The 13,196-nt window shown below is 47.3% G+C and overlaps 1 protein-coding gene across 1 annotated transcript in view; it reads right to left on the bottom strand.

The window, feature by feature from the left end:
* The window catches only part of COLQ (collagen like tail subunit of asymmetric acetylcholinesterase), a 71,031-nt gene that overhangs the window by 7,969 nt on the left and 49,866 nt on the right, over positions 1–13,196 (bottom strand). The window contains exons 11-13 of the mRNA XM_023207385.1: positions 12,216–12,296; positions 7,949–8,054; positions 73–212 (exon numbers count right to left, since the gene is read on the bottom strand). Coding sequence (XP_023063153.1) covers positions 73–212; positions 7,949–8,054; positions 12,216–12,296 — 327 coding nt within the window. The remainder of the gene's footprint in view (positions 1–72; positions 213–7,948; positions 8,055–12,215; positions 12,297–13,196) is intronic.

Genomic DNA, 13,196 nt, shown 5'->3' with positions numbered 1-13,196 from the left:
ACAAAGCCCCCTAAGGATCAGGTGAGAGGTCCTCACGGATAACCACCCCAGATTTCTCCCAGAAAGCCTTACCACTGGAACTCGCGGGGAACTGGGCCCATACACGGATTCCCCGTAGGAAGGGTTATTCACATTCATAGTGGGTCCACAAAGACATCTTCCTGGAGGCCCGGGAAATCCTCTTTCCCCTTTGGGTCCCATTATAAGTTGTCCTAGGAAGCAACAGACTGCTGTGTTTAGAGCCAAGGAAGATAAGACCAAACTACCCAGGGAGATGTGAGTGACCTTTGCAACAGAAAAAAGGTTAAAGTCCACAGCATATCAGGGAATGCCTGAGGGAGAGGTTCAAAGAGATGCTTTTGATCCAAGACATGGAGGAGATGAGGGAAGAAAAATAGCTGGTAGGAGACAGTTTCCCCCTCCTTCCTGCCTTGAAGACAGGCAAGATGCCTGGTGTTGCAGCAGCCATGTTGCAACCAGGAAGTCACAAGCATGAGAAGATAAGCCAACGTGCAGGAAAGGCTCATGGGGCCTGGGGCCCTGACAGTGACAGTCAGAGGCTGAATCAAAGCCAGTTACTGTCTGCCTCTGGATTTCCTTATTGGAGAAAAACAATGCCTTATTTGTTTAGACTATTATTAACAGAGGGCTTCTTGCTGACAAACACATTATTGACTGTTAACTTTTATTATTTTAAAAAACTTTTGTTTTTCTTATATATAGAATATATTTTTTTTTTGAAATGGGGTCTTGCTCTGTTGCCCAGGCTGGAGTGCAGTGGTGCAATCTTGGCTCACCACAACCTTTGCCTCCCAGGTTCAAGCGAGTCTCCTGCCTCAGCCTCCTGCGTAGCTGGGATTACAGATGTGTGCCACCACACCTGGCTAATTTTTGTATTTTTAGTAGAAACAGGGTTTTGCCATGTTGGCCAGGCTGGTCTCGATCTCCTGACCTCAAGTGATCTGCCCGCCTCAGCCTCCCAAAGTGCTGGGATTACAGGCGTGAGCCACCTCGCCCGGCCAATGTAGGATCTTTACAGAGGAATTTCTGAGTGTGGGTTTCTTTCATTTCTTCTGGAAGAAAATAGAACGTTACTATATGCCCAGTCCATTTAACCTCCCCTGGTGCTGAAGAAGTGAGGACATGTCTTGAAAAGACGTGATCGGAAAGTGTGCTCCCTACCTAAGCGGAAGAGCTGTGAGGGTAGTACCTTGGTTTTTAAAGGCTCTGATGATGCCCAGACCAACTCTGTCAAGACTTCTGAAAACTAAACTGAACCTAGGCAGCCTCCATACTTTTACGTATTTATTTTTTTAAAAAGTTTTTTTTAACCACTTTAGCATAAGGCATCTTTTTTTTTTTTTTTTTTTTTTGGAGACGGAGTCTCACTCTGTTGCCCAGGCTGGAGTGCAGTGGTGTAATCTCAGCTCACTGCAACCTCTGCCTCCGACTACAGGTACATGCCATCACGTTTGGCTAATTTTTGTGTTTTTAGTAGAGACAGGGTTTCACTATGTTGTCCAGGCTGGTCTCGAACTCCTGAACTCAAGTGATCCACCTGCCTCAGCCTCCCAAAGTGCTGGGATTACAGGTGAAAGCCACTGCGCCTGGTCAGGCATCCATATTTTTAAAAGTTCTCAAGATGATTCCAATTTGCACCAAGGTTGACTGGGCCATCCCCCTGCCGATCATCCTCCCTTCATCCTCCATCCCTCCCCAGCTGCCTCTCAACTCCCTTCTGATCTGGGTCCAAACATCACTTCCTGAAGGAAGTCTTTTTGAATCCTCAGACTCTGTCATGTATATCTGGGATACAATTTCATGGTTTCCTATGCCTTTTCTTCACAGCACTTCTCTTTGTTTGTGATTCTATATACTACAGAATTATTCCATCAAGGTTGATCTCCAGTAGAATGTCGCTCCACAAGGACAGGGCTAGTGCCTGTTTTCATCCACCAGGGCTTACACAAAGTAGGGGCATGGAAAGTGTTTGATGATTGAATGAATGAATGCAGACTAATTGGAGAGAAACAGTCTTTGGAAAAGGGCAAAAGTCACATTCTGGCTGGCAGAAAAGCACCAGAGCAAGAGCCATCCAACAGGAAGTGAGGAAAGAGAAGAAAACATGGGGACTGAGAAGGGAAATAAGTAAGGATCCCTTCTTCTAGGAAAATAGCAGGGGGTGGGTTTGGAGGCCAGCCAGTCATTGGTGTCAGGTAGTATGACATCTGTGGCAGCCAGGGGCTGGGAACACAGTTCACAAATACAGAAGGGCAGGAAATAAAATGACCCCAGGGGAGGGATCCGGCCAGGACCCCAGGGAAACCACTGCAGCCGGAGAAGGAGACTGAACCTTCCCGAGTGGGTTGACACGTATGCCTACAATCAGAATGCTGACAAGGGGAAGGGAGCTGTGCCAACATCTTATCCTAAGCTATGCTTGTTTGTTCTAACAAGAAATACAAATATAATTCTGTAGGAAGAGTTCCAGTGTGTGTTCTGATATTTTCAGAAGAGCCCAGAGAGACAGGGAGTCCACCAGCCTAGGAATATTCTGGGTAATTAACCACTTGGGGAAACTGAAGTGGAAAAGCTCTGTGACCAAGAATATGAGGGTGGGATTGCAGCAGTTTTCCAGAAGGCTCTGTGACCCCAACAACTCCTCCAGAACCGTGGCCTGAGAGATAGTCAGGAGTTTGTCCCATTAGCTGCTGATGAATGGTGAGGCTGAGATTTGAATTCATGTTTGACTTAACGCTATGCTGTTCAAAAGACAAACGTCCAAGAATACTGATGCTCTCAGGAAGCCAGCAATTCCCAGGTACCACGTTGATTCACTTATACTCTGTCTGGGTACAGGAAGGACTCGGCCAAATTTGTAATTTGATTACTGCAAATTACATCCTAAAGGCATTTTGCCTTTATTCCCTTCCCACCTCTTAGCCCCTCTTTCCCTCTAACTCAGGTAAGTACAAAGCTTTCACCCTTTCCACCTCTCCCAGCAACATCCAGTCCCACAGAACTGGGCACCAGAAACTGAGGTCACCTCCTGACAGGACGTGGCAGGGAGCCTGCTGCCACCACTGCAGTGTCCCTGCAGCTTCCTCCCAGTTGCTGGAGGGTGTCCATTACCCCTGCCTGTTTTCTGCCAGGCTACACTGAAGGACACAGCAACCTGAACTTCCCCACCCTGATCTCTGGGAGATCATGTCTCGGCCGGGTTTCATCCCCACCCCCTGCAGCCAGAGGACCCAGCTCTCCATCTTTGCCCAGGCAGCCTCCCACTTCCACTGGCTGCCTCGGTGGGAAAAGATCAGCAGAGGGGAATCTAGGAGAAGGCAGAGAAACCAGCACAACAACCTCTAGAGGTCGCCTGGCTGACACTCACAGGAGTCACGGACCGATTCTGGACCAGGGTGGCCCCCAGTCAGTGCTGTGACCTTGCAGGCATCACTTCTCTTTGAGGTTGAAGATTCTTATCTCTAAGCGGAGTGTAAGACTAGACCAGGGGAGTTTTAACCTGTGGTCTGCAGAGGCCGAGGCTGTCTCACGATGGCACTGGGGCAGGGGTTCTGGAACCCGGGGAAATGGGGTGCAAAACCTTGGGTGTCGGTATACACAGTTGTTTTCCCGCCTAGGAGTGAGTTTGGGACTTTTATCAGACTGTCAAAGGTAATGTCAGGAGCGAATCTAGGGGGCCTAGTCCAACTCTGGATGATTATCCAGCTGGTCCCAAGCACAGGGATATCTTATTTGTTTATTTATTTGAGACAGAGTCTCACTCTGTTGCCCAGGCTGGACTGCAGTGGCGAGATCTCGGCTTACTGTAACCTCCGCCTCCCAGGTTCAAGTGATTCTCCTGCCTCGGCTTCCTGAGTAGCTGGGATTACAGGTGCCCGCCACCATGCCCGGCTAATTTTTGTATTTTTAGTAGAGATGGGGTTTCACCATGTTGGCCAGGCTGGTCTCAAACTTCTGACCTCAAGTGATCCGCCCACCTCGGCCTCCCCAAGTGCTGGGATTACAGGTGTGAGCCACTGCACCTGTCCGGATAGCTCTTTTTAACTCCTTCCTCACCCTCTCTCCCCACCCCTCCAAAATTTTCCAAAGATCAGGATTATCTATTGCCCCATCTTCTCTTTTCTCTCTTCAGCCCCCTCACTCAGGAAGGCTCCTCAGAAAGGAAGTGACTCAAAGGACGGAATGGGGGGCGGGGGCATCAGTCCAAAGAGATGGCCCCATCCTGCTTGGCTCCTAAGGAGATGGACTGTGAACCCACAGAACCCCTGCCTGGGAGCCCCTGCAGGAAGCAGCCCTATCCACCCACATACCATGTGCCACTGGGACGTGAAGCTGACTCAGCCGCTGACGCTGCCCTCAAGGATCTAGCAGGAGGATGAAACACATCTGCAGAAACGTTACCAATGGAGAGGCCATAACAGAGAGGCAATATGTGACCAGGGCTCAGGGGAGGGTGATCTATCCTGTTAGGGGCCAAGGAAGGCCTTACTGAAAAGAGAACTTCAAAGGAAGAGAGAATTTCGTTGGATGGGCAGGAGGTGAAAGGAGTGCCATGTCAGGCCATGTGGACCCAGAGAGACCATAGGAATAGCTCCAGCTCCATAGATGGCATCCTCTGAAGGGTAGAGGGCAGGCTGTGATTGGGCAGAGGCTGGGGTAGTCGAGGGAGAGGGAGGTGGGCATACTGGGTGGAAGAGAGGGAGCTGGAAGGCCAGGGAGAAAAAGTATGACTCTGTGGGGCCCGCTGAGAGGACAGGATTGCAATACACAGAATACTGACAAGACAAGAGAAACAGTGGGCACCGAGGAGCTGCTGACAGCTCCGGCCTAGCCCTTCTCATCCATCCCCCAGCTCCAGGAGGGAACCAGAGTTCAGGTCAGGTGAGGGTTGGTCTTTACACAGAGATAAACACAGTGAGACCATTAAGATCCCAGTCCACTACAGACCTCCCACGCATCCACCCATCACATGCCCCTGGACTACTCCTCAGTATTTTTTTGTTTTGTTTTTGAGACAGAGTCTCGCTCTGTCGCCCAGGCTGGAGTGCGGTGGCATGATCTTGGCTCACTGCAAGCTCCGCCTCCCGGGTTCACGCTATTCTCCTGCCTCAGCCTCCTGAGTAGCTGGGACTACAGGCGCCCGCCACCACACCCAGCTAATTTTTTGTATTTTTTGTAGAGACGGGGTTTCACCATGTTAACCAGGATGGTCTCCATCTCCTGACCTCGTGATCCGCCCACCTCGGCCTCCCAAAGTGCTGGTATTACAGGCGTGAGCCACCATGCCCAGCCTACTCCCCAGTTTTGTGAGGCCCTAGGTACCCCAGGGGCCAAGAGAGTCCCTTCCAAAGGCACAACCCAGACCTCAGGCCATGCTCTCAGTCTCTGGGGTTGGTAGCTCACAGTCATGGGACTCCAGGGGGACATCCTGCCTTCCAGAACCACAGAGGATGAGGACTAGTTCAAAGGACCCCCATTCAGATCATCCAGCCAATTCCAAAACTGAATTATGGAGTGTGGGCACGTGGCCTGGGTTGCATCTCAGATCTGATTCCCCTAACAACATGGAAACGGGTGTGGCAAACATAAGTTATTACCCATACTAATCAATGTTTGTTCTCCCAGTATGTCCTTCCTCCTCTCCCTATTTCAAGGAGGTAGCAAGAGTTTGTGCTTTCTTGCCCTTGCTAAAAGCAGGTACTATTGGAAACAAACTTTTCTTTCTGCCTTCTGTTCTCTGAAGGACAAAGCTCCTAATTGGGGTGTGGGTATATGAGGAGTACCAGGAAGGAGGGGGTCAGGGATGGAAGAGGAAAGACTTCCCTAGACGGGGACAGGAGAGTATCCTGGGGAAGACACAGGTCTCAGAAAGAATGGTTGTGGGGTGCTCCTTGGACAGTTGAACTCTGGGGACCAGGACTCCCAGCCTTGAAAATGTTCTGATACCCACGTATGGCATGAGAACAGCAGCCTCCAAGTATCTGTGGACCACAGGGACTTGGGTGACAAGTCTATTTCTATTTCTACTCGATTTTAGAGGTGAACTGAGGTTAGAGGGACCTTCCCTGACATTTTTCTGCCATAATTCACCAAGATCTTTGCCCAACCCATTAGTGGTTGCTGGAAGAGTAGTGAAAATCCTAATAATGCCTGAATTAAATGTTTCGGCATCCTAGCAGGTTGGACTCTCAGAGCCAGACTGAACTTAGTTTAAAGCATCTAACAAAATATGACATTTCTTGCCCATCCCATGATGTGGCTGCAAATATATTTCCATAAACACAGGAGGAGGGGGAATACACTATGGAATTATAAATGTCTTCATTTTCTTAAGAAAAAAGTTGGAATACAAATTGTTTGGATTCATTTTGTATAACTGCAGACAAAAAAATGTTGCAGTCAACAAATGATCTTGATACTGTCTTTATACAGTTGATGTGCTGTGAAAGCCCCTACTATGAGCTGACAAGGGAACGAAATAAAGGGCTTAGCTAATAAAATTGAATGAGGTAAAAGAAGGAAGCAGTGACTGGGCATGGTGGCTCACACCTGTAATCCCAGCACTTTGGGAGGCCAAGATGGGCAGATCACGAGGTCAGGAGTTCGAGACCAGCCTGACCAACATGGTGAAATCCCGTCTCTACTAAAAATACAAGAATGAGCCAGGTGTGGTGGCGGGCACCTGTAATCCCATCTACTCGGGAGGCTGAGGCAGGAGAATCACTTGAACCCGGGAGGCAGAGGTTGCAGTGAGCCAAGATCGCACCGCTGCACTCCAGCCTGGGTGACAGAGCAAGGCTCTGTCTCGAAAACAAACAAGGAAGCAGCATATCTATGCCCTTCTCAATAGCAGACTTTTTATTTTTATTTATTTATTTATTATATATTTATTTATTTAGAGTCTCGCTCTGTGGCCCAGGTTGGAGTGAAGTGGCACGATCTTGGCTCACTGCAAGCTCTGCCTCCCAGGTTCACGCCGTTCTCCTGCCTCAGCTTCCCGAGTAGCTGGGACTACAGGCGCCAGCCACCACACCTGGCTAATTTTTTGTATTTTTAGTAGAGACGGGGCTTCACCGTGTTAGCCAGGATGGTCTCGATCTCCTGACCTTGTGATCTGCCCACCTCGGCCTCCCAAAGTGCTGGAATTACAGGCGTGAGCCACCGTACCCGGCCAATGTTTTATTTTTTAATTTCATTTTAGTAATTTCTTTCTATATCTTTTTTTTTGTTTTTGAGACAGAGTTTGAAGATGGCACAATCTCAGCTCACTGCAACCTCCATGTCCAAGGTTCAAGTGATTCTTCTGCCTCAACCTCAGAGTAGCTGGGATTACAGCTATGTGCCCCCACGCCAGGCTAATTTTTGTATTTTCAGTAGAGAAGGGATTTTGCCATGGTTGGCCAGGCTGGTCTCAAACTCCTGACTTCAAGTGATCTGCCGGCCTAGGCCTCCCAAAGTGGTGAAATAACAGGTGTGAGCCACCATGCCCGGCCTCTTTCTGTATCTATCGCAAACAAATAAGGACTCTTGTATAACACTGTAAGACAGAAAAACCTGCAATGTCACCTTTACTTCTAGGTTTAAGAGAATTGCTTGGAGCCATGAAACTTTTATCTAGGAAAAGGTATTAGTTGATGAAATATGTTCCTGTTATTTTTCACTTAAGGTATAAATGACATCATTAATGTGCTTTTTTTCTTTCCTCTATTTGTTCTTCAGAATGCTAAAACAAATTCAGAATGGCATTTATCTCTCTTGCATGAGAGTTGAATGAGCTAAATCGTGGAGAAATTATAAAGATACTGGAGTGCCTCTGGCAGTTTCTAACTTGAAACACAAGGCATCACTGCTGGCATTTCCTTGTGTTGTCTCTGGGAGGCTGGCCAGTACTGCAACAGTGGATCAAGTGAAGCAGTGTAGCTCTTACCTGCAGATGGGGGGCCTGGGGGCCCTGGGGGGCCTGGACGGCCAGGTTGACCAGAAGGCCCAGGCTTGCCGGGTGGGCCCATAACTCCACTATCCCCTTTCTGTCCCTGACAGAGAGAAAGGCAGAACCTGTTATGAAACCACGACATAGCAAGCTTCCTGCCCCATTTATCACTAAGTCAGAGATCACCTTGCACTTAAGGAGCACTTAACCAGTGGGGGATGCAGCTCCAGAGGTCTTGACCATCAAGCTCTTAATAAGCTTAGGGCAAGTGACATTTGAGATAGTGATGGTTACAAGTTTGCAGACCTTACTTCTTGCTCTGTCCTACAAATGTGACACATGGCAGCTCAAAGGAACCAGACAAATCTACTCTAGGCCCCGGGCAGATGAGGAAATGGAGGCCTAGAAATGAGCTATTTTCACTCATTGGCTTCCCATTACACTCAGGATAAAGACTTAGCTCTTTACCGCAACCTCCGAAGCCTTGCATGGCCAGGCTTTCCAGCTTCATTCCAGCCTTTTGGCCTTTTTGGTCTTCAAGGGCACCATGTCTATTATCCCCCTTCTCAAGACCCTTCTCTCTGCCTCAAAATCTCCTCCTTCCCCCCAGCCTAGTTAACTGTCACTCACCCTTTGGCTCTCAGCTCAAATGCCCTATGGCAAAGCCTTCCCTGACCTTCCTGGACAGAGTCAGTTCACCCCACCATAAGCTCTCATAACTCAGCCTGTTTCCTTCATGGCATTTATCCCAGATCATAGCATATGGATTATTTGTGTGGTCATTTCACTGATGTCTCCCCATGAGACATACACACCCTACAGGCTGGAACCTGTCTAGCTCACCTCCTTTCCCCAGATGAAATGAGGGAGGACAAAGATGCTAGAAACACAAAGGTAGGCAGCTTTGCTGATCTGTAAATCAGAGGTTTCACCTTGACCTCGAGACTCTGGGTAATTCATGTCATTGCTTTGTACCTCAGTTTCGTCATCTTAAAAATGGGACCAGTAAATTTATACCCACATAGGTTTGTTGTGAGAGTAACACAGATCTCAGAGGTGAAAATGTGGTTTGCACAGAATGAAGAGCTATGCGGGGCAAGCCAATTATCACAGCAACTGGCCTGGTTCCATGTGTTTCACATAGTTAAACAAGTCCTGGTTTATTAAAAAGGGCACACCTGTGGCTACAGCTGTTCCATATAGAGTGTCCTCTTTTCTGCCTATTCTGGGAGCATCAAGAGCAAAGACTGGGCTCTTCGTTCTCCCTCAGGGTTGCCCTTAGGAGTCACCCCGAAACCAAGGCTGGTACATGCTATTGACTCTTCCCCTGAGCAATTTGCTAATTGTCTGCTCTTGCCTCAGGCCTAATCAGAGCAGTGATTGACACATGACATTTTTGGCCTGGTTCTTCTTACTACACTTGCGCCTTGGCAGGCTTGCCCACCTGATGAAATGTAATATTTCTCAAATCTGGGGAGCAGGCATGCTTGGGACTCCTTTCCAGCCACAACGGTGACAGGTGACCTGCCGCCTTGTCCACATGGCACTGGGAGCCCTCTTGGTAATGTCCAAGGAGTTCTTGAACTCTGAATATGGGATCCGTGAGGTCAGAGTTTATTTCTGATTTCATGTTTATGGAGGGAGTTCTTAAGCCTCAGCCCAAGCTGAAGCATTCCCTGTAGTAACCAAGCTGGGTCCCAGCATGGCAAAGGAAGTCATACCATCTTAATATAGCCACAGTTCAGGCTTGTTTTTCTAACGGCCTTGTCAGCTGGCTCTGAGCACAGGAAGTGCCAAAGTTTGAAGGAGCTGGAAATGCTCCTTCATTCTGACACCAGCAGTAATGGAATATTCCTCTTATCGGCCATCGCTCAGAATGAGCCATATCTCTATCAGCAGGAATCACTGAGTAGAGCTTTCCAGGAAAGGCATTCTTTATTCCTTATTTGCCATAAAGTTGTGTGATCTCTCTCAAGGAAATTGTTTCTCAGTTACTGAAGGTTTTTGTGTTTTGTTTTTCATTTTAAACAGACATGGCAGGAGAAGATTTTTTTCTTTTTTTTTTTTTTTTTTTTGAGAGATGGAGTCTTGCTCTGTCACCCAAGCTGGAGTGCAGTGGCGTGATCTTAGCTCACTGTAACATCTGCCTCCTGGGTTCAAGCGACTCCTGCCTCAGCTTCCCAAGTAGCTGGGACTAGACACATGCACCACCATGCCCAGCTAATTTTTGTATTTTTTAGTAGAGGCGGGGTTTCACTATATGTTGGCCAGGCTGGTCTCAAACTCCTGACCTCAGGTGATCCGCGTGCCTCAGCCTCCCAAAGTGCTGGGATTATAGGCATGAGTCGCCACGCCCAACCGAGAAAATTTTTATAAGAAAGTCAACAGCTGCTTTCCTGGGCTTGCCCGAAGGCAAGTCCTGAAGCATGAAGGTAGCTGAGAGAAAAAGTCATGTAGGGAAAGTTGGTCTCAACTCAACTCTCTGGATTCTAACCCTGGCTTTGAAGCTGACTTCGTGGAGGGGTCTTGGGCAAGCAGCTCCACCTCCCTGACGCTCAGCTTCCTTGTGAATAACCTGAGGAGACTGGATTAAGTGGTCTCTGTAATCCTTCGGGCACAGAAATTACTATCTGAGATCCCTTCTGAATTTCTGATTTTTGGCTTTGAATTGACTTAACAATAACTTTCAGAGACTCTCAGCACTACTGGCCAACAAACAAAGAGTATGTAAGACTCTAAGCTGGGAGATTAATTCATGATAAAAACAAGTACCGCAGCAGGCTTCTAAGGCTAACAACTTGCTATCTGCCAACTGGAGAGACACCAACACGGAGGGTTTGCAGCATCCTCGGGTTGTTCACAATGTCTTGTCGAAAGCTTGGACTCATTTCTCTAACTTCTCTGAGCTCCCAGATGTGGTTTTGGTGTAGCTTTCACGATTCCAATGGAATCAGTCTCAGTAGGCTCAATAAATGGCCTTCCTGGCTTTGGTTATTACCGGGAACTAGGAAAAGACAAACACTGCCCAAGACAGAAGGAAGCCAGGAAGCTTCTGGAACCCCAAGCTTAAAATATTATGAATGGAATTCGTTGGGACGGGATAAAGTGATACAAGAAAAGATTTCTCCCCCATTTTTTTCCTTTTTTATCTAAGCCTACTTTTAAGAAACTGGTATCTGTGGCATTATTGTGAAACCATGACCCTGCTACCCATGATCAAAGTTTGAAAACTGGACTGGAAGACTGTAACTTTGAAAGTTACTGTGCAGTCTCCATTTTCCAGGTTGGAGCCTGTGTTCTTTCTAAATTGATTGGGAAAAGACCAGAATTGGCTTCATAGTGTTATTATGGTGCTGAATCCTGGCTGTACATTAAAATCACATGGAGCTTAAAAAAAATAACCAAACCCATGCTGAAAGTTCATTCCAGGTCAATTATATTATGGTCTTTGGAAAATAAGGCCTAGGCACTGGAGACAAGAAGTGGCAAGCTTGGAACTACAACCATTGCACCTGATGTGGAGGAATCTGTACATCTGTATTTAATCACCGGCCCCACCCCCAGGTGATCTTGATGTAAGATTAAGTTTGTGGGCCACAGATATAGCCTAAGGAAATAAGTAAAAGAATGGAAAAAGCTTCTGTCCAAAGATGTTTACCTCTCAGGATTATATATAAGACAGCCAAGGCTGTCTCTAGAGCAGTCATGTCACATCACATGGCTTAACACAAGAGCTTTCTGACCAGGAGAAGTTCAGAATGAACAATTGCCTCAAGCATGTTAATAAATCCAAGAAAAAAGGTCACTTACAAATTGGAGGCCTGAGTAGGGAAAAACCACCCTATTGTTGAGACCCAGAAGACCTCTTAACAGCAGGAAAATATCTAGGCTCGTCTTTAAAACTTCATTTGTGTCTGGGACATTGAAGCATAAAATAGGTTGTCTGGGTAAATGACCATATCTGCCTTCCATTCCTAGCTGCTTTGGTTAAGACAGACTTGTTTTTATGAACCAAATATCTACTCTTGCTTCTGGCCTTGGCACAGTTCTAATGGAGCATCCTATCCCATCCACTTCCAACTATGGCTAGCCTAGAGATGCCAGCAGCTTCTGGAAGTGGTGCTGCTCCTGTCTGCTAGCCCAGAGGACACTGGAGTCTAGGTCTACAGAATATCTCTGATTAAAGCCACCTGCCTGCCACTCCACACACAGCCAGGTCAGGAAGTTCTGACATCAGGTGGGTGGTAAGCCCTGGGATCCTTACCTGCTTGCCTCGTTTTCCTGGTCTTCCCGTGGGTCCTCGGTGTCCTGCTATCCCAGGTTCACCTTTTGGACCCATTTCACCCTGGAAAGAAGGAAAGAGAAGCAAGAGAGGACTTAGGGCATGTGGAGTGGGCACATCTACACAGGTCTAGCTAGTCATGGGCTACGAGGGCAGTCTACTTGATCATTCTGAATCTATGCCAACTGGGCTGTCCTGGAAGGTTGGGAGAGTGATGAAGTCATGAGAAAGGCAGACATGTCTTTCAAGGAAGAGGAGGGAAGGAAGAAGGTAATTCTAAGTGGGTTATCTGTTACCTGAGAGGGACAGGTGTGGAGCAGCACACATTTTGATGGCCAAATAGGAGAGACAAATCATCACCCAGAACAGGCAGTGAGAGGCTGGGGCATCCAGCACAGCATGCCCGTGCTACTTACTACAAGCTGTCTGGGAAAACGCTTTCCGGGAAAATGCTTTCCTTCTAGTTGCAATTTTATGTTGTGTTTTCTTATGTGTTGTTTTTAGCACAAATTCAAATCTGGAAGTTTTTAAATGACTGGACACAGTTTTGCCAACTGTCATCTTTGGGAAGTTTCTACTCATTTAATGACTCTTCCTTAGGAGTATGTGCTTGCCCACTCTTAGTAAGCATTGGTTTGAGTTCCAGCTCACTGCCATTTGATTTAGATGAAAGCTCTTCTGTGGGCAGAGATGTTCCAAACATACGTTCAGATATTCAATATAATTATTGAAAAAGGCATGGAGAACAATGGAAACAATATTCCTGTTTGTAAAGCTCTATGTTGAACCATCAAAACCCAATGTACTCATTGCAGAATTTCATAGTTTAAGGCCAATATTTCACAAAACCCATTTCTCCATCTTAGTTTCTCTCCTTCTTCCCCATTTTCTTCTACATGGATTCCGGCCCCACTTACTGTTTCTTTGGGTCATGAACCCACAGGGCGCTTCATTCCTATCTCC

Source organism: Piliocolobus tephrosceles, chromosome 2 (genome assembly GCF_002776525.5).
Source record: "Piliocolobus tephrosceles isolate RC106 chromosome 2, ASM277652v3, whole genome shotgun sequence".
Classification (NCBI taxonomy): domain Eukaryota; kingdom Metazoa; phylum Chordata; class Mammalia; order Primates; family Cercopithecidae; genus Piliocolobus; species Piliocolobus tephrosceles.
The sequence above is the reverse complement of the archived record's forward strand: the minus strand, read 5'-3'. Positions and strand labels throughout refer to the sequence as shown.